Source organism: Ambystoma mexicanum, chromosome 2p, assembly GCF_040938575.1.
Source record: "Ambystoma mexicanum isolate Mex_15411 chromosome 2p, UKY_AmexF1_1, whole genome shotgun sequence".
In the NCBI taxonomy this organism is placed as follows: domain Eukaryota; kingdom Metazoa; phylum Chordata; class Amphibia; order Caudata; family Ambystomatidae; genus Ambystoma; species Ambystoma mexicanum.
This window is the reverse complement of record NC_090923.1, coordinates 473,506,892-473,534,630: the sequence shown is the minus strand read 5'-3', so window position 1 is coordinate 473,534,630 and position 27,739 is coordinate 473,506,892. Positions and strand designations below refer to the sequence as shown.

Genomic DNA, 27,739 nt, shown 5'->3' with positions numbered 1-27,739 from the left:
GTGGGAAGGCACTACTGATAAAACTCTGCAAACCCAACCTATACCTAAGTCACGACGAAACGAGGACGCCTAACGACCTGAGCGCAGGGTGTCAGTCTCTAGTTCGTGCGCTATTCTCTTGGGTATGCAGATTTACTCAGGTAAGGTGATGATGATGTCACAGTGTAGAGAATTCGGTTGTTGTCCCTTTGGAGCCAGTGTGATGAATCCGAGGTGTTGAAGAAAGGTTTTGTTGGAAGACCGGTGAGAACAGTAGAGGTAGAGCAGGTCAGATCACGTTCCGGGATTCGGCAGCGTGCGGACAGAAATGCAGAACAGAACGGCAGGCAAGGTAGGTCAAATAGCGTTCCAAGGTTTGGCAGCGTGCGGACAGCAATGCAGAACAGAACGGCAGGCAAAGCAGGTCAATAGCGTTCCGAGGTTTGGCAGCGTGCTGACAGTAATGCAGAACAGAACGGCAGGCAAGGCAGGTCAAATAGCATTCCGGAGCCCGGCAACGTGAAAGCAGTTCAGGAGGTAAACAGTAGACAAAGGCAGGTTGATTAGCGTTCCGGGATTTGGCAACGTGTAAACAATCCAAGTGCAGGTAAACAAGGAAGCAAAAGAGTTCAATAAACACAGACTGCGGTGAAAGGCCAGGAAAAGAACAGGCGCAGTCAAGGGGGTCAAGACATGGAAACGAGAGATTGCTGTGATTCAGACGAAAATCAGAAGCAGCGAGTACGGCTACCCGGAAGCGTTATAACGGGTAGCCGCGACCTCGTTTGGCTCCTCCTCCTTCGTACAGCGTGGAAGTTTTGTTTGTGGAGAGGACGCCATAGTCGCCATGGCAGCACGTGTTCGGAAAGGGCATTTTGGCTCTTTAACAAAGGAACAGAGTTTCCTTAAAACAGGGAAGACCCGTTGTCGAGCACTTTGGGCTGGATGTCTTGTGGCAATCTTGACAATGAGCAAAAGTGATGCTATGAAGAACCGCCAGGTGGTCTCAACCTTTTGCTGTGCTTATTCTTGTCCTTTTGGACAGAGGACTGTTTCTCTGTACCGTGGTTAACACCCAGCGACCTCGAACATGTCCACTCATCACCTTTTTTTCTTGCGGAAGAAGTTGAAAAAGGTTTGCTTGACACTCTCAATGCACATTTGGGTGCATCGAATGGCACGACATTGCTGTCGTATGTGTCGTAGCCTTCACCAAGGCAGCAAAGGCATATGCGGTGTGAGTCCGACACAGACATCCCACACCCGCATTCCACGTAGGGTTTGAACCCTGGAGATCTCATCTGATTTGGCATTGCAACAAATGCTGCTTTGGCGATGCGCATCTTGTAGGCAAATGTTTTGGCCATCTTCAACACATGGCACAAGTGCACCTACTTTCTTTGTCTGTTGAGGCCTCAGATGTAGAAATATTTCCCAGCCACCATCACAATGATAGCCATTCCTTGTGTGTCTCAACCAAAAATAATTCCTGTTTTGCCACTCTATACATTTTTCAATATTACATCTTGCATGGCATGTCATCGCAGGAACTTGCATGCTATGCCGAAGCTGTTTTTTAACATGTGAAATAATTGGTATGGAGCGTGAAATAGGCTTTGCTTTGTCTAGTGTGTTGATGAGAACATTTTGTGTTTCTCTTCTTCTTGAGTCTTTATATTAAAGCTTACAGCTGCTTTTCTCATGATGGGGTGGTTGTCATTTGGGTGAATGATTTTTGGGGCTCTATCGTCTTGTAAGCTCATGTAGTAATCATCTGAGGTGCATTCTACTTCATACTGCAGATACCCTTTTCCCTCTGGGAATCCGTCATTGTCACCTTTCAGTTTTTGTCCTGCACTCTCCTATATCCTTGAGATCATATAGAGAGGAGCAGATCTTTCCTCCTCTGCTCTTCTCTGCCTTTCTCTTATTAGATGCTAGTGTTATTTAAGACCTCATTATTGTGTATTGGGCAGTTTTTCCTCACAAATACCCATAGGAATCACAGTGTAAGGTAGGTGTATCACTTTTCTACAGACTATCTATTTTCATGGTGTTGGTGTCAGAATCAAAATATCTGCCTTCTGTGTTGGAGTGTGTGTGCGCTAATATGTCCTGAGCTGCAACCGTTCTTCAGCCTATTTGTATGTTTTGGTACCATGGTCTCATGCTATATGTTTTGTGCCATGGGTTCCTACTGTGTGCAGATGCTTTTCGCGGTCATGCATACTTGTAGTGCTTTGTTTCTTGGATTAGCTATGTTGCCTTTCGACACGCCGATTACTCGATCTGGAAACTATTCCAGGGCATTTTCGGAGTCCCTGTTTTGAGATTGATTGTCCAATGCCATGTTTGTAGGCTTGTTTCAACAGGGGAGTGAGTGAGCCCATGAGACCCATGTCTTCTGAAGCGTTGATTTAACTTTTGTCATTTTAAGCTGCTTTTCGTTTTATCTACACCATGTGGCTAAGTGCACTATGAGTAGGACCAATGACCTTAACCAAATGGGAACTCCTATATCCCCTACCTGATTTTGAATTCTTAATTGACTAACTCTCTGAGCAGAAGGAATTATGCTTCAAGCCCATTTCATCTTCTCAGCTCTGCCCATCAATGTCAATTATATTGAGGCTTCAGCTTTATTGATCTCAACGGAATAGGGCTCTCACCATTTCTCGTTTCTAGGCTTCAAACCTTTACAGGCCGGTCATGAACTTTCTTTGTGTTTTCCCTAGAAGGCAGCAGATACAGTATTATTGCATAGTATATGGAATCCAATGCTTGCACTGGGAAAACCCTTGCTTGCAATTGGGGCACCATTTAAAACATTTTGTTTTCATTCTGGTCCCAACATGGATAGACATTTGAGATCTCAAATTATCAAAAACATATTTCTTATTCTTAAAATAACTGCACCAGTAATGTCGCTGAAAACCTGTACTGATTACTGTGCTTGAGGCATTTGATCTAAAACCCACCCCACTCCCTGGCCAAGCAAGGGCAGCAAAAACAATCTATGGAGGAGGAGTACTGAGGTTAGTCTATTGAGGTCCTATTACAAATGCGCCAGTTGATGCCTTATTAAGTTTGATAAACAAGCTTAACAATGCAGACCAACCAATAGAGGTTAGGCAACGCATAGCATGTAATCCAAAAGCGATTTAGAAGCTGCAAAAGCGAATTTGCCGTAGTCAACAAGCTACGTTACCATCCTATTGGTGCTTAAATATTCATCACTTACAATTATGCCCCTCCCCCAGCATGCCATCAATTACTTGTTGAAAGATCGAGCCATCAGGTGTAAAATTATTACTTTAGAATAGTACATGGTTAAAAGCTGGTAAGAACCCAGATATCGCCTCCATGTTCACGACGACAGACAGGAGAAAAAAACTCGACCCCCACAAGCTTACCCCACAAAAAGCCCAGGAGGATAGAGACGCAGTGGCCACCAAAGAGGACATACAGGCTTTTATGGCCAATAAGTCCCAATTCAGATCCTGCATGACGGAGCTCACCATTAAGCTAGAACAAACCGATCAAAGGGTGAATGAAATGGAACAAAGGCTGGGGGAGATCAATGACCGCTCCCAAGATCATGCGGTCACACTGGGGGAAGTCCAACGTTCGATCAGAACCTTACAGGACAAGTGCGAAATCCTCGAGTTCAAACAAGAGGATCTGGAAAATAGAGCATGGCGAAACAACCTCCGAATTCGTGGGATCCCATCCTCCGTTATAGACAAGGACCTGGCGGAATATGTGGGGGACGTCTTCCAATCCCTGCTCCCACAGCTGTACAAACCACAACTCCTCCTGGATCGCACCCACAGGTTGCGCCCATGAGGTGGGCTCAGACCTCCCTCCGAATGTCATAACAAGAGTACATTTCTTCACCACAAAGGAGGCAATCTCAGCAATCAGCCCTTCACGGGATGAGCTTTCCTTCCAGGGTTCACCTCTCCAGATCTATCAAGATCTCCCTCTACTTAACCTCCAGAAGAGGAAATCCCTCCGACCCTTGACGCTCTTTCTGCAGGAGCAACAGATTTGTTACAGATGGCTATTCCCGACTGCCCTACAGTTTTCATACAACGGCACTCTACGCAGAATTGGCGACCTTGAAGACACTGACAAAATCATGCACCCCCTTCCTTGCCCAATGAGGCTACTTCACCAGGATCGGAGGATACTACAGGCCAGGCAATTGCCTCGCTCCTAAAGCCAAGAGATTCCTCATGGTCAAAGGTCCCGAGAAGCAGCAGGACAAAGTAACTGGGTACAGAACTGTAACCTGTGGAGCTTCGCCCCATGCTCTGCACCGACTTCTTAGCACCTCCGCAGAGGAACCTTACCAACCCTGACCCAGCCACGAATGATCACAACCAATGCAACAGGCCCTACCCACGGCCCATGCCCATTTCCAAGGCACATTCCATCTACGAGTCCTTGGAATTCCGCTCTACTTGTACCTACATGATTGGACCCGTTAGCCTGGGGAATGGTCACACCTACAATGTCGGCCCCCCCACCTGTTAAAGTTACGCCCCCCACTCATTGGGAGCGCGTGTTAAAACCCCAAGAGCAGGGTGACCAGCTTCTAGCATACCCCCGAAATGGCGGTTAATTCACACTCTTGACGGCTCCGCTCTAGACTTTTCCCGCTTCAGCTTTTAGCCTCAGGGAGCTCTAAGAAAGGCGGTACAGCAATCCTTTTCAGGAAGGGCCTGAACCCCCAGGTCCTGGAAACAAAAACTTGCCCGGAAGGCCGATTCGTGGCAGTGAAATGCCTATTGTCGGGAGACCTGTACACCTTTGCTTCAACATATTCCCCCAACTCTGGGCAAGCAGCCTTCTATGACTCACTGGGCGCCTCCCTATCCCACTTCATAGAAAGCCAAGTCATAATTGGGGGAGACTTTAACGGAGTACCAGACCCTACGTTAGATAAATTCACTCTCCCACCCTTGGAGATTTCACTCAGGCGCTCAGCCTTCTACGCCTATTCAGATCACTGGAAGTGGACTTGTGGCAGGTGCTCCACCCCTCCGAGAAGGACTACTATTTCTATTCCTATGTTCACCGAACCTTCTCAAGGATTGACCTCCCCCTGACATCCACCCAGCTGCTCACCTACACCGAGGAGGTAGCCATCGTTCCTCAAATCCTGTCAGACCGCGCCCCAGTAACCATGGAGATCCGAGCACATGTGCCTAAGCCCAATTCTCCTCCCAGATGGACGCTGTATGATCCAATTCTTAATGAAATGCTGCTAAGGGACAAGACCGCAAGAGCGATCAAAAACTTTTTCAGAGAAAATCCAGTAGAAGATACCTCCCTCGCAAACACCTGGGATGCCCTGAAAGCGGTGATCTAGGGAGAATTAATAGCACATGGAGTGGCATTTCATCGCAACAGGCACCAGGCCCGCCTAGTCCTTGAGGAAGAACTTAAAGCAGCGGAAGAAATTCACAAGAAAAAAGACTGGTCTCCCAAGACGCAGCGAGCCATCGGCATCGCCAGGAAAAAGCTAGAGGCCCACTACGCTGAACACACAGCACAACTCATGGTCAAAGCCAAACAATTCTATTATGCCAAGAACAATAAGGCAAACAAGCTGCTGGTAGCTAAATTAGCTAAAGCAAAACGTAGCAGCACTATCATCGGCCTCCGAGACCCACAGTGGGTGATTCAATATGCAGAATCAAAAAAACAGTTGGCGGCGGACCACTTGATCCAAATAATGACGGCGCCCCTGCGGGACCAGAATAAACAAAGATTACCTATGGGAAGTGGCCCTCGCCCGACTGCACGACTCAACCAAGGCCCCGATTACAGGTGAGGTGGTCGAGGAAGCCATTAAGTCCCTTAAATTCCAGGCCCCGACAGATTTTCCACAAGGTTCTACAAAAAGTTCAAACCCCAGCTGGTCCCCCCCCCCCCTGGTGGTACTCAATTCCTTCAGGGAGATGGGGACGGACCCCCTCAATGCAAGAATCTACTACCATTCCCCTACCCAAACCAGGGAAAGGGCAGAGGGACCCGGCCTCCTATAGGCCAATAGCCCTCCTGAACATTGACGCCAACCTATACTCCAAAATTCTTGCCAACCGCCTACCACGCATCCTACCTGACATAATTCACCCCGACCAGACAGGCTTTATCCTAAACAGATCTGCAGGCGACAACGTGAGCAGAGCCCTGAATCTGGTTGATTTAGCCACCCGGAACTCCCAGGGGCTGTTGTTGATGGATCTAGATGCCACCAAGGCGTTTGACAGGGTGGACTGGTCCTTCATGCATCTTACCCTGGAGGCCTTTGGATTTGGCTATAAAGCGCCAAAAACGCTTCTTGGGATCAATGGCTCACTCTCCGCCACAATCTCCCTGACCTGCGGAACCAGACAGGGCTGCCCCTTACCCCCATTGCCATTCGCCCTTATCATGGAACCTTTCGCCCCAAAGGATCAGACGGAATAGCCACATCAAGGGCCCCCAGGTCACTCTATCCCAGCATAAAATTGCCCTGTATGCAGATGACGTGTTGCCGACGATCTCGGGAGCCCGCTCCTCATTACAACATGCCCTATCTGACATAACCAGCTACGGAGAGGTCACAGGCTTGGCCATTAACTTCAACAAATCTGTGGTTCTGGGCATAGGTCTCTCCCCGGAGGATCAGGAGCCACTGGTCCCGATGTGTCCAATCGCATGTAAGAGGAAGGCCATCCCCTATCTAAGGGTCCAGATACCTGCAAACCCAAGGGACACATTTCAGGTCAACTTCCCCCGGCTCTTCAGGGAATTGGAAGGCGACTTGTAACGCTGGGCAACCCAGGAAATCTCACTGATGGGACGCATAACGGCCTGCAAAATGAACCTTCTACCAAGATTTCCTTACGCCCGCTTGTCCCTCCCGGTGGCAATCCCAAAACCCGCCCTCCGCGATTTTACAGAGGAAGATGCTCTGGGTTATCTGGAGTGGTAAAAAAGCCAGAATCCCCCAAAGGTCATTACTAGGGGACGCAAGACTGTGGGTCCCCGACCTACAGGGTGGCAGCGCAACTAGCGCGCATGGCAAATAACCTCTGACCGCCCTAGATGGGTGAACTAGTGTCTAGCAATCAAGGCTCCCTCTCCGATTTCTTCTGCACATCCCGCCCCCTCTCTGAGAATGTGGGGAGGGTCTTCTGCTGGTGACTAAACACACGCTAACTACCTGGGACTGGGCACTGAAGCGCAAGGTAATCCCAAGGGCAATGAGCCCCCTATCCCCAATATTTCATAATGCAACTTTCTCACCCTGGTGAACCCCCGAAATTTCCAGAACTGGATAGTGGGAGGCTTCGAAACTCTGGATGAGGGCATCCTCCCCCGCACCTTTGAACAATGTAAGGAGAGGTTTCAACTTCAAGAAAGAGACAGATTCACATACTTCCAGCTACTCCACTGGTGTTCCCATCCACAAACTCTCCAAGCAGCCACATGCTCTCTCACTGCCCTCGAACTAATCCTCAAGGACGTCCCAACCCAGGGCAGGATATCCACTCTATATAGACTATTTCTGGGGGACTTCCTGGCCTCAAAGATCCGGGTTATGGCCCAGTGGAAGGCTGACTTGGGACACCCGGTGGAAGACCAAGCTTGGATGGACATCTGGACACGAACACATACGTCATCCGCTTGTGTCACCAACAGAGAATGCACGCACAAAATCCTGCTGCACTGGTACTACTCCCCCTCAGGCTCCATCACATGAATCACTCCTTCGACCACTTATGCTGGAGAGGGTGCGACCGACCGGGCTCCTTTTTCCACATGTGGTGGGCATGCCCCAGGATCCAACAGTTTTGGAAACTATGCTTAGCGGCCATTGAACAGATCACCCAGACAATGCTCCCCCTTAAGCCTGGGGGGCTCCCCCGTCCTCTTGGGGGCCCCGATTCCAGGGATCTACCGGCGATCTGGAAACAAAGCCAAACTACTAACTCAATGCCTCCTGGCTGGGAAAATAGTGACTGCCCACTTCTGGAAAGCACCCGACGGCCCCTCGATGATCCAATGGTGGGGGGAAATATGGGGCAGTTTGATCACGGAGAAAGTAACAGCAGCAAAGGCCGGAACCCTCCACCGCTTCCAGAAAATCTGGGCCCCCGTGCTGGAATATGACCAGAAATTCCCTGCAGTGACCTACAAGCCCACCGATGTCTGGCGAGCCTTGAGAGACCACGGCGCCTCCTGAAAGGGGAAGCATAATCGAAGCAGGCAAAGTAGAACACAAACTTACGGGAAGCGTTCCCACACTAAGGGCCATGGAGGGAGGCGGGAGGGGGCCTAGGGGGGATTTAGGGTGCTGTTTTACATGTTTCAATGACTTTCTACTGTTGTCACCTTGCCTTGGTTCAAAATAAACATTTTTAATAAAAAAAGAAAAGTACATGGTTAAAATCACATGAATACAAAAATCTTTCATATGAAAATACGTAAACAGTAGCAATAGTTGTGTGAAAGTATGGACAAATATTAAATGCCTTCCATTTAAATCAGAGGATACATGGCAAGTGATTATAAGTCTACATACTGGTGCTGTCAGTTGAAAAATGAAAAGGGCAAACTGCACCGGAGTTACAAACACACACCTCTTACCTAGGAGAGTGGTTTACAAGAGGCTCTGGTCGGTATTTAGGAAAGTTATAGGATTTAAACTCTTCATTAGTGGACAGTGCTGGCCAGGTCTCTTCTGTAGGGGTCCCTGCAGATAATAAGCATGACATAAGTCACAAATAATTGGTTTAACATTTTATAGATACACTTTCACCAGATATAGACAAAGCCCAAGTTACAAATATGTATAGTTCATCAGAAGCAGATTCAGTGTTCCCATGTCCTTTAATGCCTGATAAGGATGGAAGATCAATACACATTACATTTTAGCATTATGGAATTCTGAAAGCACACATAGATTACCTTGTATATTAGTATGATCCGCCCAGATCATACAATGTAAAGTCATATGTTGTATAAGACCATTCCATTTATTAGCTTTGAAGAACACAAAAGGATTCAATTGATTAAGAACAGGTCTTGCATACACAATGATTAGCTAAACTACGCCTGATTTGGCTATTGGACTTTGGTATACTGTGAGAAACCAGAAGGCACTCTCACAGCCACTCCCCAGGAATCTTTTGCAGAATAATAGGGCTCAGGTGTATAAAGAAAGGAGAGGCAACCACCGGTTTGGAGCGAGACAAGGAAGTATGAAGACCAGCAATATTCCCAGATGACCGGCTGGACCCGGGGAGAACGGGTCGTGTAGCGTTTGCAGGACTGGGAGCCTTCAAAATGGAAGGCGGGCAGACAGCTGCAGAAAGGAGCAGAGAGAACACGGTCTGTGCTCTTTGGAGGAACTGGAAGCCGGCATGTGCAAGGACATGCCCTGCGAGTGAGCAGAGCATAAGAGGTTTGTTTCCCGACTATTGCAGAGGTTAGCGGAAGCAGCAGGAACCACCACTGGGGAGACGAAAAGAGCCGGTGAGTGTCAGAGGACACGGGAAGCCAGAGAACTCCCATGGGACCGAAGGCAAATAACAGTACATAAGCACAAGCGAATGCGAACAATATTGAATGCCGAATTGAATGGAAACTGCTATTTGACTAAGAACAACTGATATTGAATACCAAACGAACATTTGGAAGTTAAACCGGCATAACAAATGGAACATTTTATATCAGCAACATTGTGAACATGAACTTGTGGCAAAGCAAAGACTGATGCAGAAAAGGGTTACAACTAGCCAAAAAGAAAGCCAAGTGTTGAAAATCCGAAGCCAAAACCAGAAGAGCCTGTGAAAGGCCAAACAAATCTAAGGGGGAGACTTATGGTTGTGCGACCTGTAATGGGTGAACTGTGCGGTCTGACTGCGCCTAGACCAAAGAGCTCTCTACTGTGAAGATCACAGACATCCTGAATCAAGCCAAGCAGAAGCATGGGTTCCTGGTTGCTTGATCTGCGATGGGTGGACCGTGTGGTCTAATAACTGCGCCAAGACCAGGGAGCCCTAAATGATGACCAGCAAAGGATATTGTAAGTAAGCCACCATGAACTAACTGGTAAACCAAGCCAGAAGGTGGATCAAATTAACCCGTCGACCTCTTATAGTGAACATTGAGCAAGTGACATTAGAATAAGAACTGCATTGAAATCTTGGGAAAGGATCTCAGAAGTGTTGTCTTGGGGAAGGGAACCTCAAGCTCATCCTTTTGTGTGAACTAGACCATATTTAACTTGGGGAAGGGAACCTCAAGGCCTGGTTGAATATTAATGAGAAACAGCTATTGGAACTGTATTGAGCCTGAAATAGAAAGCCCAAGAAGGACTTTAGCTGAAAGCAGAGACTTTACTTTTGAACACTATTTTTTTGGTTAAGAAAAAACGCACACCATGTTTATTTCTAGATGTAAATGCAAGCATAGGTTTTGACACAGATTTTTGATTTGGGTTTACAGACACAGACTTCCCTTAGGCCTTACACCATCTGACATTTTAATAAATTGAAACTTGAGTTCTGCTGTCTGTGTCGTCTCTCGTGATACCATGACTGTCTCACAATGCACACCATTTATTATGCAGTATGTGTGTGAGGTGTGTAACCAATTGGTTCCGGCAGAATTCCCTTTTCGGGGACCCCTACAGGTTTTGCTTTTTTCATTGGGCTTTAAAGATCTCTGGCTTTTTTGTGGGCAGAGGAACTTCTACTGAAATTCCCATGCCATTGAATCCCTTTTTGAGGATATGGTCCTATGGTAGCACATATGGCTCCTAGGACAGGCTGGCTTTTTAAGCCCCACATTTTAAGGGTGTGTATTTTGGCTTTAGGTAGTTGACTGGGGCAGCAGTAATTTAGTTGTGTTTTCACCAGGGGTGCAGGCTGATTGCCTGCACTATTAGCCCACTTAACCGTTTTGGTAGCTATTAGGCTGCTAGTGTAATTTATAAGCCATTTTCTTTCTGTGGTTTTTAGGGAAACAAAGAGGCTGGACTAAAATTGCCACTGTGCACATATGGGTTCATTTTGAGCCCATCCTCACTGCACTCTCAATTGTGGTTTAGAGCAGTGCCTGTTCTAAATGGCCATTACAAATCGTGTGGGGTGGACCTGAAGGCTGGGTGATTTTTAGGCCATCCAGATTGACTGACTTCTATAACCTTTCTTAGGTGCTGTGGGGTATGGTTGTAGAGCTGGCTTAGGCCAGCCGATGAGTGTGTAGGCTGATCTAGGGGAGAGCATGATCCTACCTCAATTCTGCTGAATTGTTCTTAGAAGGCTGCAGGAATGTTTACCTGCTGGTGTTGGAAAGCTACTGCTGAATAATTTTAAGACTAGGTTTGGCCATACTTACTGGCCTTGTACCGTCACTTCATTTTGATTTTCGGTTGCTAGACATCTTTCCTGAAGTGTCCACTGCCTCCCACTGATCCTCCTTGTGTGCTGGGCCTTCTGTGCTCAGACCACCTGCAGGCCTTTTAACTGTCTTCCCGTTTTCCGACCTTGGTCGTCTGCCTTGATCTAGGAAGCTGCTGCAGCCCAGCAGGTTATGAGAACCCAAATAACCTACCTTTCCTATTTGGTTGGCTGTCCTGGGTCAGCTCTACTATTGTATCTATCGTGGGCCCGTGGTCTGTTGGCTTGTTGCCCTAGCTTGTCCTCTGAACCACTGCAATCTGCTTTGCCTGGTTTCCACTGTACTTAAGGAGCCATCTCTGGCTGCTGCTTCTGCTTCTGTCTGGTGGGTTCAACTCCTGGGAAGATGACTGCTCAAAACAATATTCTGGGTCATCACTAGTCCAGAGTTTAAGTCCCACAGTGACGGTTCTTGTAAACAAACACCTGTAAATAAATGTTGTATTCACCATGTCATTTTGCCTCTCCTAAACCATTGTCTTGTGAACCACAAATGAATACACACCTCTTGGCTCTGTGGTGATAGGTTATACAAGACAGATTGTCTAAGCGTCCCTGCAGGCTCCTTTCTATGGTGTTCTGCTATTCATTTGTGTTGGATCAAATCCTGTTTCGCTGCATCTATACCTCGGGCTCGAACACAACATTTCAACTCTGCAAGAGGACCTACTCTGGGATCCCATGGGGCCGGTTGCAGTCTTCTTCGCACTTGTGTGGTAAAAGGGAGTAGTTTCTTACCTGTAACTCTATTTCTCCAGCGTTGGTATCTTTCATGGATTCACATGCTGCGAACATTTCCCGTCGTCAGGCTGGGAAACCTTGGTAACTTTAACCTAACGTTTGGAAGTGAGTATCGTAAACTTATAAGCCCCGAACCAAGATACGGCGGCCTACTTTCAGACTCAGTATCGGAAAATTAGCCCCCTATTAGGTGGCAGGATCCTGAGGGGCGGAGACTTTAATTGTGTACTGAATCCTAAGGTAGACAGATCAGATTGTAAGCTTGACAAACCCACACCGACTGCCCTCCTGAGAGATTTCGACCTAATTGATGTCTGGAGGCAGTTGCACCCAGCGGATAGGCAATACTCGCACTATGCGGCGCCACATGACTTGCACACGAGGCTGGACTACGTGTTTGCTGCTGCAGAGCTAGCGGAAGAGATGAGAAACGTGGAATATAAGGCCAGGGTGCTCTCAGACCATTCCCCCCTGGTCCTGGAGTGGCGACATGAACCCCCTAGGGCGCGAATTCCGACGTGGAAGCTCAGAGCTGAGGCTCTGCAGGATTCGGGATTCCGGGAGGATTTAAGGGAGGCGATCACGGAGTACGTTGAATTCCCCGAGCAATGGCCCAATGTCACACCTCCTGAGCCTCTCTGAACAGGAGCTGCGAATGCGTGCCCCCGTTTCCTTAAATAGAACATTGTGGTGGTATTGCCCATCAACACTCAAACTACCGCACCTTGGATGCGATGGAGAAAGGACTTCAGGGCCCAGTGCAGTTATGGAGAAAAGAAAGTGAAGTACCAGTTCTCCAGCATAGGATCTTTAATGGATTCACATGCTGTGAATATTTCCCGTCGTCAGGCTGGGAAATCTCGGAAACTTTAACCTAGCATTTTCATATGGAAAACTTTGACACCTTAGTGTCTTATCGATGTCCTTTTTGGGTGCTTCAGGCTACCCGATAGGATGTTTGATATTAATAGCCCCGCCTCCCCGGCTTTCCTTCAGATTTCAACCGTCTCCAAAAAGTTGGGATCACCTTGTGTCTACTCTTCGTGTTCTATACGTGTTTTTCGTACTACCGGCCATTATGTCATCTGTTGGCCAGAAAAAAATCTCTGTTTAGGCCTTGTGCTATCTGCGGCCCAAAGAAGGTCTTCGAGAGGGACAGCCATGCAGATTGCCTGTATTGCCTTTACCGCTTGCAACTCCAGTACGTTGATGTGCAATCCTGCCTCCAACCGGGACCACAGGCCCTGGACCAGCGACTGGTCGAGATGCGTCCCCCAACCCACCTGGGAGGCGTCTGGCATTATCGTTAACTGAAAATCCGGCTCCAGCAGGGGCATGCCCCGTACCAGATTGTCTGTGCATGCTCACCATCGCAGAGCTTCCACCAGTCCCTTGGAGATGACCACCTTGTCCGACCAAACCCTCGACTCTGCGACCATCTGTCTGCGAGAAATTCTTGTACCGGTCGCATTAACAAGCAACAGTTCGGGATAAGCGGGATGCAAGACATCATGGACCCCAGCAGGGACATGTGAATGCGGATCGAGACCACCGTTCCTTGGCCCTATTCGGCCGCTCTGGACTGCAGCTTTACCACTCTTTCCTCAAACGGCTTCACCAGATTGTCCTGTGTGAGAAACTGGGCACCGAGAAAAGCCAACTCCCTGGATGGCATCAGAAAGGATTTCGCGAAGTTTTCATCAAAGCCCAGTCATAGCAGGCTCATGGACGCCTGGAGAGATTCCCACGCCCTTTCCGGTGAAAGCCCCCATACCAACCAGTCGTCCAGATATGGCTACACATGATGCCCTTCCCTGCGGAGGAAGGCAGCCACCACAGCCAGACATTTAGTGAACGTTCTGGGCGCAGACTTCAGCCCAAACGGGAGGACACAGAACTGGTAGTGGTCGTCCCTGACCAGAAAGTATAGGAACTTGCAATGGTTTGGCTGCATCGGGATGTGGAAGTAAGCGTTCTCCAAATCTAACAAAGCCAGGAACTCCCCCGGCTGCACTGCCCGGATCACATTCTGCAGCGTCAGCATCTTGAACTTCAGGCGTTGCAGATTCTTGTTCAACGGCCAAAGATCTAAAATAGGCCTCCACTTTCCATTGGGCTTTTGGATAACCAAAATACCGGGAGTACACCCCCCTGGTCCCAGTCCGACACCGGGACTGGTTCTATCACCCTTTTGCCAACATGAGTTCGACCTCCTGCCGCAAGACAGGAAGGTGCAGCTGCACCACGTGCACAGTTGGAATTGGGAGTTGAGGGCGCCGAAACTCAAAGTGGCCAAGACTACCGTATCCAGTCCCCAGCGGTCTGTAATAATAAAATTCCACTCGTCGACGTGTCGCGACACTCTGTCCCCAAGGTGACTGCCCGCATGGCAGTCATTGGTGAGACTTAGATTGCCGTCCCTTAGCAACTGAGGAGGCAGGACCCTTCTTACGCTGTGCCTGGTAGTATTCGCTCTTCTGCGCCGCTTGGAACAAGCCCCTGAAACCTTGGGAAGAGTAACCGGGGTGACTGTAACCTCAGTCGTGGGAGGAGGCAAATCTGGCATTATCCGAGGCCCCTCAAAATGCCCGAAAGGAATGAAAAGAGTGGCCCATTTGCAGAGCCCCCAGGGACATCACCGTCTCAGTGTCTTCATTCATGCCCTGGAGTGCGCCTCATCGATCTTCTCGCCAAAGAGCTCTTCCCCCTCACAGGGCATATCCACAACTTTATGCTGGACAGAAGTCAGTGCAGCGCAACCATGCCTGCCTCCTGAGAACAACGCCAGTTATTAATTTGTTTAAAGCCCGACTCCGCCAAGTCCACTGCAATGTTGATGCTGTGGTTGGAGGCCTCCTCCCCCTCTCGAACCAGCAGCATAGCTTCCTCGCGTTGTTGTTTCGGGAGATGTTGCAAGAGCGGGGCCAATCGGTGCCACATCTCCCTGTCATACCTGGCCATAATGGCAAAGGAATTTGCCGCCTTCACTGTCGTAGCGCCCACCGTGAGGGCTTTCTTCCCAAAAGCAATTAGTTTTCTGTCCTCACTGTCTGGTGGCTTAACACACTTGCGTTGGCTCCTCGCCTTCCGGCTAACCAACGCCGAAACCATTGACTCCAGCGTGGCCTGAGACATGAGGAACCTGGGGTCTAATCAGGTGTCTTAGATTTCTTCTCCAGACGTCCCTTCACGGATGGTTCTGAAAAAGTATGGCGCATAGTGCGTAGGCCCTCCTGCTACACATGGTCCAAAACTGGGACCGAGAAAATTGCTGTCGTTTCCCCATGTGATGGAAAAGAAAACTGTCTTTTCGCTCCTCCACCGGAGCAAGGACAAATTCTTGCGTGAAACGCCCCAACATCGTCCGGCGGAGACGATGGAGCTGGGCTACTAGGCAGTTCCACCTCTGGGTCTGTATCCCATGTATCATCTCTCCTGGGTGATGAGGACACCGTTGACAACGTGTCACAAGGCCTGCTCTCCTGATCCAAATCGACAAGCTCGCTTCCTCTGGATGACTTCTTGGAAGGCCCAACCCCACCGGTGACGGCAACGTCAGCCGCAAAGGAGGCGAATCCCTGAGGAGACTCGGGCGAGGGCCTCAACAGAAACACTCTGCACCACTGGAGCCACCAGGCTCAGAGCCACTGGAAGTCTTGCATCCAATTGTCCCAACGATGACTGGAGCGTAACTTAACACCTGCATGGACAGCAGTGAGTGTGGGTTCACCAATGGGTACAGGGGCGCCCCAGCCCCAACCCCACTAGACGTAGATGGACCTGCCTCCCGCAAACCCAACGCTGATGGATGGAAACCTGATTCATGCTCCTCCTCCAGACCCGAGGAGACTGAATACAAAGTCTGATACTGTTGGAGAATGTCCACCAGGAGCAATGGCCCGAAGCCAGCCTGAGACTGCCACGGATCTCCCGTCGGCAATAAACCACCAATTGCCTCTAGCCGCATCGTCGACAGCAATTGCGGACCACTGACAGTCAGGGCCATAGACGGAGCCGATAACACCTCCGTCGACAAAGGAAGCGAGGATTGTACCACAATCGTCGACGATGGAACCTCCGTCGATGACACTAAGGCCTCCACAGGCCTGGCCTTTTCCGGCAACGCCGGCCTCGTCGTTGAAGGGCCGGAACGGTGGCTTGGACAAGTCTCGGCTGGAAGAGGACCTATGCCGGTCCTTAGACGACGAGTGCTTCGAAGAGGACACTCTTGCATTCTCCTTCATCAATGCTGACTTCCGCGCCGACTTCTCTGGCCTATCACTATACCCCTCAGACTTGTTCGGTCTCTCCGACCTGGAGAGCAAAGAGCTACTCGCACTTTTGGACCGATGCGACTAGGACTCAGAGGAAACACCTTTGCCCACCTCTGATGCCGGCACCTCCGCGCGTTGCTTCTTGGCGGGGGATCCGCGGACATCGCCCTATGCTGCGTAGACACCTTCACCACCGGAGCCGAGAACTTACTTCCCCAGGACGAAACTTCCAAACCCGGGTAAGTGCCCTCGTTGAGCCAACTAATCAGCCAGTGGTTACAGTCTTTCCGTGCTTACTGAGCACACCCATGACAGATCTCAAAGGCATCCGCCGAATGATTGGGGTAAAGGCAATACAGGCAATCTGCATGGCTGTCCCTCTCGAAGACCTTCTTTGGGCCGCAGATAGCACAAGGCCTAAACAGAGATTTTTTTCTGGCCAACAGATGACATAATGGCCGGTAGTACGAAAAACACGTGTAGAACACGAAGAGTAGACACAAGGTGATCCCAACTTTTTGGAGACAGTTGAAATCTGAAGGAAAGCCGGGGAGGCGGGGCTATTTATATCAAACATCCTATCGGGTAGCCTGAAGCACCCAAAAAGGACGTCGATAAGACACTAAGGTGTCAAAGTTTTCCATATGAAAATGCTAGGTTAAAGTTTCCGAGATTTCCCAGCCTGACGACGGGAAATATTCACAGCATGTGAATCCATTAAAGATCCTATGCTGGAGAACTGGTACTTCACTTTCTTTTCTCCATAACTGTAGTTGTGCCTATTGATTTTGTCCTGCTTATTTTAAAGAATCTGGGGGTTATCTTCGACTCTACTCTCTTCTTCTCTTCTCACATCTCAGACATGTCCAGAAAGTCCCACTGCCAGCTACACCTCCTCAGAGGGATTTGACCTTTTCTCACCTTCCCTCAGAGGCTCACTGTCTCCAGAGCCCTGGTTCTCTCCAGACTGAACTACTTTAACAGTCTCTTTCTCAATCTCCATACCTCTACTCTCCGACCTCTTCAACTTATCCAGAACAGAACCGTGAGACTTATCCTTGGCCTTAAGCCCAGGGACAGCATCTCTCCACTGGCTCCCCGTGGCTGCACGGATCAAGTTCAAATCCCTCTGCATAGTCCACAAGGCTTTCTGGGGCTGGGGCCCCTACTATCTACAACGCTCTCTTCCTAAATACTCTCCCTCCAGAGCCCTCTGCTCTGCCTTCTCCAACGCTCTGTGGGTGAGTTGTTTTTTTCCAGAGATTTGGGGGTAGATACTTATCCTATGCAGGTGCCTCCCTCTGGAACAGCCTAGCTGCCTCTCTCTGTCTTGAGCCAGACCTCCTTAAGTTAAACTTATCAAGACATTCCATACAGGATTGGAATTCCCAATTTTCAATGAAAGATTAAGTGTGATCAACTGACATTCAGACTTCAAATTTGAGAACTGCAGGGATTTGTATATGGGGTAAGCTTTAATTACAGTATAACTGCCTAACAAAGTACTAACAAGAGAATGAAGATATATTCACACTTTTATTTTGGAATCCCACATTTTGGTCTTGTTCGAATGGTTTCACAAGGTGTGTGGGTTTAAGTTTCTCATTTAGAGGTTATTAACCATACATGGAGTTAATACTTTGTAGACCATTTGTTATTCCGTTGTCTTTGTTTAATTTTGGAGAGAATATACAAGTGGGTCTCACTGTGTAATATAGTCAAGAACCGTTTAACTTTGTGGATCAGACATTTTTGAGTGAGAAACTAAATTGTGGTTTTAAATTTTGTTTTTTCCTTTGAACATCGATTTAAACTCTTGATCATGGCGTGAATTTTCCCTCATCCTGACCCGACACGTGGCACTATATGGTATGGTTTTTTGAATAATTTATATATTGAATGAATGTATAATTTTGTACAGCCTTGAGAACGACCGGAGGTCGAAACACGTGTCGGTTGTTTTTTCTTGATGAATTAAAATCATTCAAATTTGAGAAACACCACTCAAATGGATCTCTTGGATTGACTGAGTTATTTTGAAGACTAGTGATGTTGGACTTGCAACAAGTTAAAACTTAGATCAAGTGTATGGTGTGAGCGCGAGATATACTCCCGAACTACGTTTTTTTCTGTTTACTTATTACAAACTTTGTGGGAAGTTTGAGGGAAGGATATCACTTGCTGCCGACCTTTAATTAAGGTTTTAAGAGTGGTAAATAGCGCATGCAGTCAAATAGCGATCCCACAAATACTATAAGTTTATCCAGACATTCCTCTTCTCCTCTCCCCCTCTCACCCTCCCTTGCTAACCTTCTCTTCTCTCCTGCTTCCCTCACTCGTTCTCTTCCCCAATCTGCTCAGTCAGCTGTATGGTCACCTGGTGCACCTCCAGAGCCTTACAAGTCCCAGGCTCCCTGCCAGTCCTGCATTTACCTCTGGGACTCCGCACTATTAGTTCCATGAGAGTCAGACCCACTCTGGACTTAACCCTAGCCCCTGGGTTGGTCGCACTTGTCCCCCTCCCTGACACTCGCACTTCTGTTTACGCATTTACACTTACACAACCTTAAATGTACCAGGCTTAGAATGTTTGTCTGTCCTGTTCCTCCTCTATCTCCCCCCTCACGCCTACCAGCTGGTTATGCCTGCATGTATAGGCGCATTGATGACCAACCTTTTTGTACTGTATGATCCCGCCCTGCCCCCATCCTTTTTCCCCCCACTCTTCGTCACGCACTTATACTAGTAGAAATGCCCCGGCCTTGTATGCTAGTAATTGCGGATTGATCATTCGGAATCTTCAAGACCTAAGAATGACGATGATATGCCCTTGTTCCCTTCCCGCCTAGAAGCGCTTTGAAGCACTTCACTTGTGTATAAGTGCTTTAAAATAAACAATTACAATTATTCCTACAGGGAACTTCGGAACATACCTAGAACTATCCTAAAGTGACTTTGCAGGTATGTGCCTGCCTCTGGGCATGTTCCCTGTATTTCCCTTAGGTCCAGGGAGTTTTAGGCCAAAGACTGTAATGTTAGCCTTTACCAGTAATTTTCTATGTACTTATAAAACCTTAGATTCCACTTCTGTCATTGAGAAATGCTTAACTACAATGCATAACTGCAACATTTTATTGACATTTTCCCTAGGCGTGTAATGTGTTGGTATTATCACTCGGAATATATTTTAAATTTTTGTGGCCTCTGGCTTTGTGTTCTTAAGTATTCTCCTCTTTTTCTTCCATCTAGGTCTCACTCTTAGGAGTACATTCATATTACATATCTTAGGAGTACATTCATATTACATATAATACTAGGTCTTGGAGGTCTAGGAATACTGGGACTGTGTTCAATGTTGGCACCTGGTGTCCTGTTTATGATTTCATTCTCTATGGTTCCCAGTTTCTTTCCACCCCTTTAGACTACATGTACAGTGTCTAGCACCAGATAGCGGGCAAACATTTAAGTTTAAGAGAGGGTTGCTTTTCAATGTACTATTACTGTTTCTACACATGCTGCGACGAACACCCGGACGCTGTCACTTCTCCCCTAGGGAAGGCTTTTCCCCATGAGGCCAGGGAGGTGAGGCCGCTACCTGATATTTCCCCTGGTGGTGGTACTCAGCGGGTGGATCGCATGTGGAGGGAAGCCCCTGTGGGATTAGTGATGAATTGGGGAGAACATGGTATTCCCATAGCACACTTAACCCTAAAACAACTTCCTACCCCCGCCCCCCTCCACCAACACTTTACCTACTGTTCCTATATGTTTCTGTCATAACACCAATATAGGAAGAACTGGGAGGAGGAAGACTTCACTCCTCAAGGAGCATGAATACCTTAAGTACTGAGACGATGGAGAGACCAATCGACTCATTAGAAGACCTACAATTCAGTACTGGCACAAAGAAGCACTCATGATAACCTGAATGAACTGTCTAGTTGTTCCCGAAAGCTAATTAGGCAAGACCCATTTAAAGCTGAATCAGGAAACCAGGAAGGAGAGGGGCACCCTTCCTGGAGTAACCGCGAGCAGGGGGAAATGCTTAGCTCAGCAAAACTCAAGCAATTGCAGGAGAGCTCACCAGCCAGGCAGAGAGGTTCTTAGCAGGTCTGACATGGAAGGAGCATCCGCCAAGACGTTACTCCGCTCTTGGCGATCAGCTGACCCTAAGGCACTTGGTGCCTGTATCGTTGCTGAGTGCGCCTCCTTGGGACCGGTATCTTTATCCACGCTCTCAACATCGTTGCTACTCGCCGCAAATGTTTTCGCCCCATCTAAACTTACCCAGAGTCGGAGATTACTCTCCCAGCCCTGGTTTTCTGATCAGCTAAAAAGCGCCCGCCTGCTACTCAGACAAGCCGAACGCAAATGGCGGGCTAGATATGACCCTCTGCTTAAAGACTTGTACAAGCTCAGTCTTTCCATCTACCTAGCCAAGGTCAAGCTGGCTAAAGCCACTTATTTCGCTAAACAAATTGAAAGTGCTCTATGTAAACCCAAAACACTATTTTCTATTGTTCAATCACTCTCCTCTTCTGAACCCCTCACCTCGATGGTTAAACCATCGCAAAAGCTATGCAATGACCTGGCATCGTTTTTTATTACGAAAATCGATGTGATACGATCTAACATTGCCAAATCTCTCGCTATGCAACCTTCCGGCACTACTAGCTTTGTGCCACTCACCCTCACTGACCCCCCTGCCAGCTGGTCCACCTTTCCTCTATTCACTGAGGCAGAGGTTCTAGCAGCGATTCTAAAAATTAAGTCCTCTTCTCCAGAGGATGCCATTCCAGCAAGTATGATGAAGTCTATTGCCCCAGACATTCTGTTTGACGTCACAGTGGCTATAAATCACTCATGCCAGTCTGGCCTGGTTCCGCCGGAACTCAAATCTGCTAGGGTCATTCCCCTGCTTAAGAAGCCGTCCCTTGACCCAACTATCCCCTCTAATTTTCGCCCCATATCCCTGCTCCCGTTCTTGTCTAAACTCCTGGAATCTCTGGTCACGCCCCTTCTCTCCTCCTTTCTGGAATCCTCTAAGATCCTTAATCCTGCCCAGGCAGGTTTCAGGCCAGGAAGGGGAACGGAGAGTGTGCTTGTCTCAGTGCAAGATGACATGTCTAGACTTGCGGACGCAGGTGGAGCTGGAGCCTTGATTCTGTTGGATCTGTCCGCTGCATTTGATACAGTGGACCATCCTATTCTCCTCTCACGTCTAGCACAAATCGGGATCTCTGGATCAGTCCTGGCCTGGTTCACCTCTTTTCTCGCAGACCGCACTCAGACCCTTGCTATGCCCCCTTTCCTTTCTGCCCCTTGTGCCCTCACCTGCGGTGTTCCCCAGGGATCCTCTCTTTCCCCTATCCTATTTAATATTTACATATGGGCGCTGGTCTGCCTTATCCGCTCGTATGGACTTAACTGTTATTCCTACGCGGATGATACTCAAATCCTGATCCGTTTGGATCAGGATCATATCAAGATCTCAGCTTCTCTTCATGACTGTTTGACATCAGTTGGTGTCTGGATGGACCAAAACTGGCTCAAGCTTAACGGCGATAAAACTGAAGTGATGTTGGTGGGTTGTCCTCCCTGCCCGTCACTATGGACCCCTGCTTTTTGGCCTACTTCACTGGGCCCTCTGCCTTGTCCAGTGGGCAAAGTAAAGAATTTAGGAGTCATTCTTTCTACCTCCCTGTCCATGACTAATCAGGTCTCTACGGTCTGTCAATCCGCCCATCACCAGATTAGGGTACTTAAGAAGGTCCTCCCTATGATCCCAGAGGCTATGCGTCCCCCTGTGGTAGCTGCATTAGTCCTCTCACGGTTGGACTATTGCAACTCCCTATACCTCGCTCAGCCGACGGGCCTTCTCCAACGCCTTCAACGTATACAGAACCTGGCAGCTAGACTGGCCACAGGTTCCCCCTATGGAGCTCATATCTCGCCAGTGCTTCGCCAACTCCACTGGCTCCCAGTGGCCCAGCGAGTCAAGTTCAAGTCACTGTGTATTGTCCATCGAGCTATCCAGGGCCTAGGTGCTGAGTTTCTTCAGACCAAATTTGTTCGGTATATCCCAGAACGCAACCTTCGTTCCCTGAACACCAATCTTTTGGTGGTTCCTAAGTATAACCGGGAAAGACTCGGTGGCAGAGCCTTTTCCATTGCTGCGGCAAGGCTGTGGAACACCCTCCCACTGCCACTCAAGTCTATCTCCAACCACTTGGCTTTCAGGAAAGCCCTCAAAACTACTCTATTCTAACTCTCTGACTATTACTGTTCCTCTTGTTTGATAGCCTCCTCACCAGCGCCATGATGCCCCCGGGCGACCGTGCGCTCTACAAGTTCAGGTAACATAACATAACATAACATCCGGCGAAGCAGAGCAGCGGACGTCCTGGCCAACCAAGCAGAAGTACCGCACGGTTGCAGGAAGGAGTATCCGCTGAGAACCGAGTGCTGCAGCACACTGGAAGAGCAGAGAAGCCTAGAGAAGCTTGAAGCAGAGGGCGGGAAAACCCCCAAAATGGACTGGGCCGAGACCCTAAAGGTGTACAGGCTCCCAGGGCGGTTGGACGGGCTACCAGGAGGCACTGGATGATGCTGGAGGTACGATATTGGGGCCAAAGGGAAGCCCTTGGGGTACACGCTAACACCCCTAGCTAAAAGAAACTGAAGCAGCAAGGTGAGAGAATCCCACGGGTCTGGAAGCCCAATTCTTCCTATGAAGAGCACCTTAAGTCATCTTCATAGTCACAGTACCTGGCAGGATAGTGAACCAGGTCTGCAGAAACATAAGGGAAGAATCCCACGGGTCTGGGACCAGATCAACTGCAGTCATCTTCATAGTCGCAGTACCTGGCAGTTTAATGAACCTGGATTGTCGCATCTAGTCAGGAGGAATACGCAGGTCTGGGACCCACATCCAGAAGTTTGGGACCTCATGTGAAGTGAGAACTTTTGAAATACAAAGTAAGCCAGAGGAAGGTACATATTCTCTCCCCCCCCCCCCATCCCCCAAACTCGGGAAATTGTGCATCAACCTTGAATTGTGAAAGTCTGAGAAGGGCTAAGGGGAAGGGAGTCATTCCGCTCAGCCCTTGTAAGCTTGAAAGCAAGGAGATCTCAGGAGAAGGAAACAACATCTCTTGGTGGCTTCCCAGAAGATTGTGTATCATGAAACCAGTCAAAAGAAGGCTCGTGGAAGGGAGTCATTCCTTGAGCTCTGTGAGGACATAGAGAACCATATGCTTGGAGAAGGGAGGCAATCTCCAGGAACCCAATAGTGAAATACAACAATGTTCAAGAAGGAATAATGTTTAAGTTGGGACTTTTTCTTTTGTATTGGAACTGAACCCCTAAGATGCCACAAGCTGGAACTTTGTTTCCTCAGAAAGGAAGTGAGACCTGGAGAAGAGTCATTCTCACAGGCAACATTTAATTTCCCCTACGATTGGAACTGTGGCTCATCGTCCAGAAGAAGGGAGTCAATTCATCTGGGCCAAGAAGGCCCACTACCCTTTTTCTTATTAGTTATAAGGTGAGGGATAGAAGTAGGTATTTTGACACAACGGTGGACTTGGACATTCCGACTGATTCATTAGTTCTTTATTAGAGGCAGGGTAGCCCCTCTTAAGAGTTAGGGAGAGTTAGGTTTCCTCTTTATTTTTGCCTGAATAAAATTCTTTGTTAATTACAATGCCACTATTGTGTCAGACTCGTACTTCTGCAGCCTTAGAATGCATTGGGTTGTAGGTGAAAGGATCGCATCCAAAGGATCGAAATGCAATAGTTTCGAGTGAAAAGGACCGTAAAAAGTTTTTATTTATTTATTTTTTTATTTTGGGGGGCAGGGAGGCTCCCCCCAAACCCACTTTTTTGGTATAAAAACCACTTTTTTTTCCTAAACGGAAACCCAAAAATAAAAATATATGTAAAAAAAGGTATTCAAGCTTTTTTTTCCGGTCCTTTTGACTCAACTATTGTATTAGATCCTTTTGTTTTCAATCCTTTGACCGGACACCAATGCATTGTACTATATCTGATCTACATACTTCTGTCCATATCTGTGCATTGTCATAAACCTAGGGGTATTCTCCCATGTAGATCCAGAGAATCCTTTATTCAGGTGGCCAGGGGCGGACCATTGCTCTTGTATCATAACCCTGGGGGTGGACGAGTGAGGGAGGATGACCTGGGTAGGTTGTTCCCGTGGGAGTACCCCAGGTGTAACGCAGTATTACAACAGGATGGCAGGCGAGGAGGAGGATGTCCAGGAAGCCTTCAAAGGATATACAGGTACCATTTTCCCTAATCCAACAGTGTGGTTGTGGTAATATCATATTAGAACAAGAGCAGACAAGAGGAGGGTCCGATAAAACAAACCCATAGTTTTAACATCAACACCCATTTGTCTTTCCCTGGTTTAGGCCAGAGAGAAAGAGAATCACCCGAGGTATAGAAAAACAGGGCCAGGGGACTCCCCTCTTTCCTCTGTCAATCACCTTATAATGGTGTGGCCCCTAAATATCAATTCCCATCTCGCCCTGTGTCTCCCCTCCCCATTTCCAACATGTACTGGGACGAGAAAGAGGCAACCAAGAGTAGTGAGGATTACCCATACGAATAGCATTGGGAGGTTGGAGGCGGCTTGCTGCACTTTACCATTGGGTTGTCCCATAAGTGGAATCGGGCAAGGTCAGGCAATCCATCTTAACGACACACACACACCTGACTCCACTTGACACTCAACTCAGATATAAAAGGAGTGGTTCTGCCAATGGAAATTAGCACGCTGGTGTTGCTGGTTGGAACATGGAAGGCAAGCAGCAGGAAGCTGCAGCCAGAGAAGCCTGGAAGAGCCAAGACGCTGACCCGGTGTGTCAGAGGCGTTGCAGCGTGGAGAGGGAGCCATGTCTCTCGGGATCCGGAGTGAGGCATGTGGCAGGCTGCGTCCAGGCCAGTGCTCATTCCCCTGGGACATGGGCCAGTCCCAGGGGCGTCTGAGGGGCAGGTGGTGAGATCCCTAGTACCCGTTTGCCAGTGCTGTGCTTCCAGGGTGAGTTTCAGACAGCAAGAGAGAAAGAAACTCTGTAGCGTGCAGGTGGCTGGAGGAAATAGTAATGTAAAATGTGAACGTGTTAATCGGAAATCAGAAAAAAATTAAGAGAAGCCAGAGAAACATTGTTAACTGGAATGCAAAAAGTAAGAAAGCAAGAAGAAACATTGCGCTGTTGGCGTGAAAACCAAGAAAGAAAGGTAAGAGTGAATGAAAAGGGTGTTAGAGACCTGAAAACAGAAAAGAGGGGGCGAGAGACCCGAAAACAAGAAAGAGGGTGCGAGCGACCCGAAAGCAAAAAAAGGACGCGAGCAACTCAAAACATCAAACATGAAATATGAGCGACCGAAAGAAGGAAAAAGAAGGTGCGAGGGTGCACAAGCAAAAGTAAAGAAAGGTGGATGAGAAATAAGAGCATAGTGGAAAAGGCACCAGAGGAGAAAGGTGCCAGAAGAGAGATTCAAAGTGTAAAGATAGGGGCCAGAAGTCAGAGCGGTTGCGCAGGGAGGAGTAAAAAGCGCAGTGTTTTTGAAGGTCTCGGACACTGGACCATGAAGAACTATATGGTGAAAGGTGAACTTTTATTTGAGACCAGAGGGGCCTGAACTCTGCAGAAGAGACTTAGACTTGGGGAAGGGAACCCTGAGAGGCCTAAAAGAAACTCTGTCCTTTTGTGTGGAACTGATAGGATCAAAGCGTGGGGTGGTAACTTGTTCTTCGAATGGATTTTGTCCTCCGACGTATTGCTCATCTTTGACAGACTCCCAAAGCAGTGTTAGGTTTGGGGAAGGAGTAGAATTAGAATTCATACATTTTCATGGATAGAATGAAGGACTTCCTTGCCAAAAGAACCACCTGGCCAAGAGAATAATGGTTAGTTAACGTGTGTATGGAAGACCAAGTTGCTGCTTCACAAATTGTTCTGATTGGTACGCCCCTTTGAAGGGCCGTAGATGTAGCCATGCCCCTAGTGGAAAATATAAGTTACTCACAGTAGTGACTAGTCCTTAGTCCCCTTTCCTCCATTCTGCATGGGCGTCCCTTCCTCAGGGCGGGAGACAGAACCTTTTTCACCAGAGTAAACTCTTCTTCTCCTTTAAATTTAGAGGTGCGCAGGCATGCGGCCCTGGGAGCATGCGCTGCCCTGAATCCGCCCTCTGGCGCCATACCTCAGTCCCCATAGACGCATTGACAATATATTAATATTGCCTAATGACACCAGTTTTATTAGGGGGGAGGACAGTGGGACGTATGGCAGAAAGGGGACTAAGAGTACATTAGTCACTACGGTGAGTAACTTACAATTACTCTTACGTCCCGTCCCCTTTCCTCCATACTGCATGGGCGATTACAACTGAATGTAGCCCTAGGGGAGAGAAAAGACCCTCCTTAAGCAAATAGGTTTCTTAGCACCGCCTTTCCGAAAGCCGTGTCTGATCTGGAGCCGGTGTCCAAACAGTAATGCTAGCAGAAAGCCGAAGGGGTGACCCAGGTGGCCGCCCTGCTTATGACCTGCCGTTGGAATGCAATGGCTGTGGCCTTGGCTCTGATCTCATGGGCGTGCAGGTTAGCTGGAAGTGGCTTGTGCTGCTCCTGATAGGACTCCTTGATGGCCGAAACCATCCACCGTGCTATAGAGGCCTTGGATGCCTGATACCTGGGCCTTGGTCCACCCAAGGTGACAAACAGTGCGTCCGACTTGCGGAAGCCCTTGGTTCTGTCCAAGTAGAATTTCAGAGTGCGTCTGTCATCCAGACAGTGCAGGACCCTCTGAGCCTCGTTCTTAGGCTCGGCAAAGAACGCAGGTAGGACTATTTTCTTGTTTAGATGGAAAGCGGAGGGTACCTTTGACAGGATCGCTGGGTGTGTTCGCAGGACTACCTTATCCTTGTGAAAAGTAGTATATGGCTCAGAAGCCACCAGAGCCTGGATCTTGCTGACTCTGCGAGCTGAAGTGAGGCCCACTACCAGGGCTGTCTTAATGGTGACCAGCCATATGTCCGCAGATGCCATTGGCTCAAAAGGCTTGTGCGCCAGGGCGCCCAACACTACATTTAGGTCCCACACGGGGTGTGGTTTCTTGATGGGCGGGTAAAGTCTTGCAAGGCCCGTCAAATGCCTCTTAACTATCGGGTTGGAAGAGAAGACCTCCTCCTATGAGTTTCTGTAGGCCCCTATGGCAGCCGATTACATGCGGCATGTGTCCACCTGCACGC

General features: G+C 48.4%; 1 protein-coding gene across 7 annotated transcripts in view; it reads right to left on the bottom strand.

Moving 5' to 3' along the window:
• Positions 1-27,739, bottom strand: part of LOC138566485 (cyclin-dependent kinase 17-like) — a 1,557,968-nt gene that overhangs the window by 313,165 nt on the left and 1,217,064 nt on the right. For all 7 annotated transcript variants that reach the window (XM_069643847.1, XM_069643850.1, XM_069643846.1 and 4 more), the window contains one exon: positions 8,626-8,731. In XM_069643847.1, the coding sequence (XP_069499948.1) occupies positions 8,626-8,731 (106 nt within the window). The remainder of the gene's footprint in view (positions 1-8,625; positions 8,732-27,739) is intronic.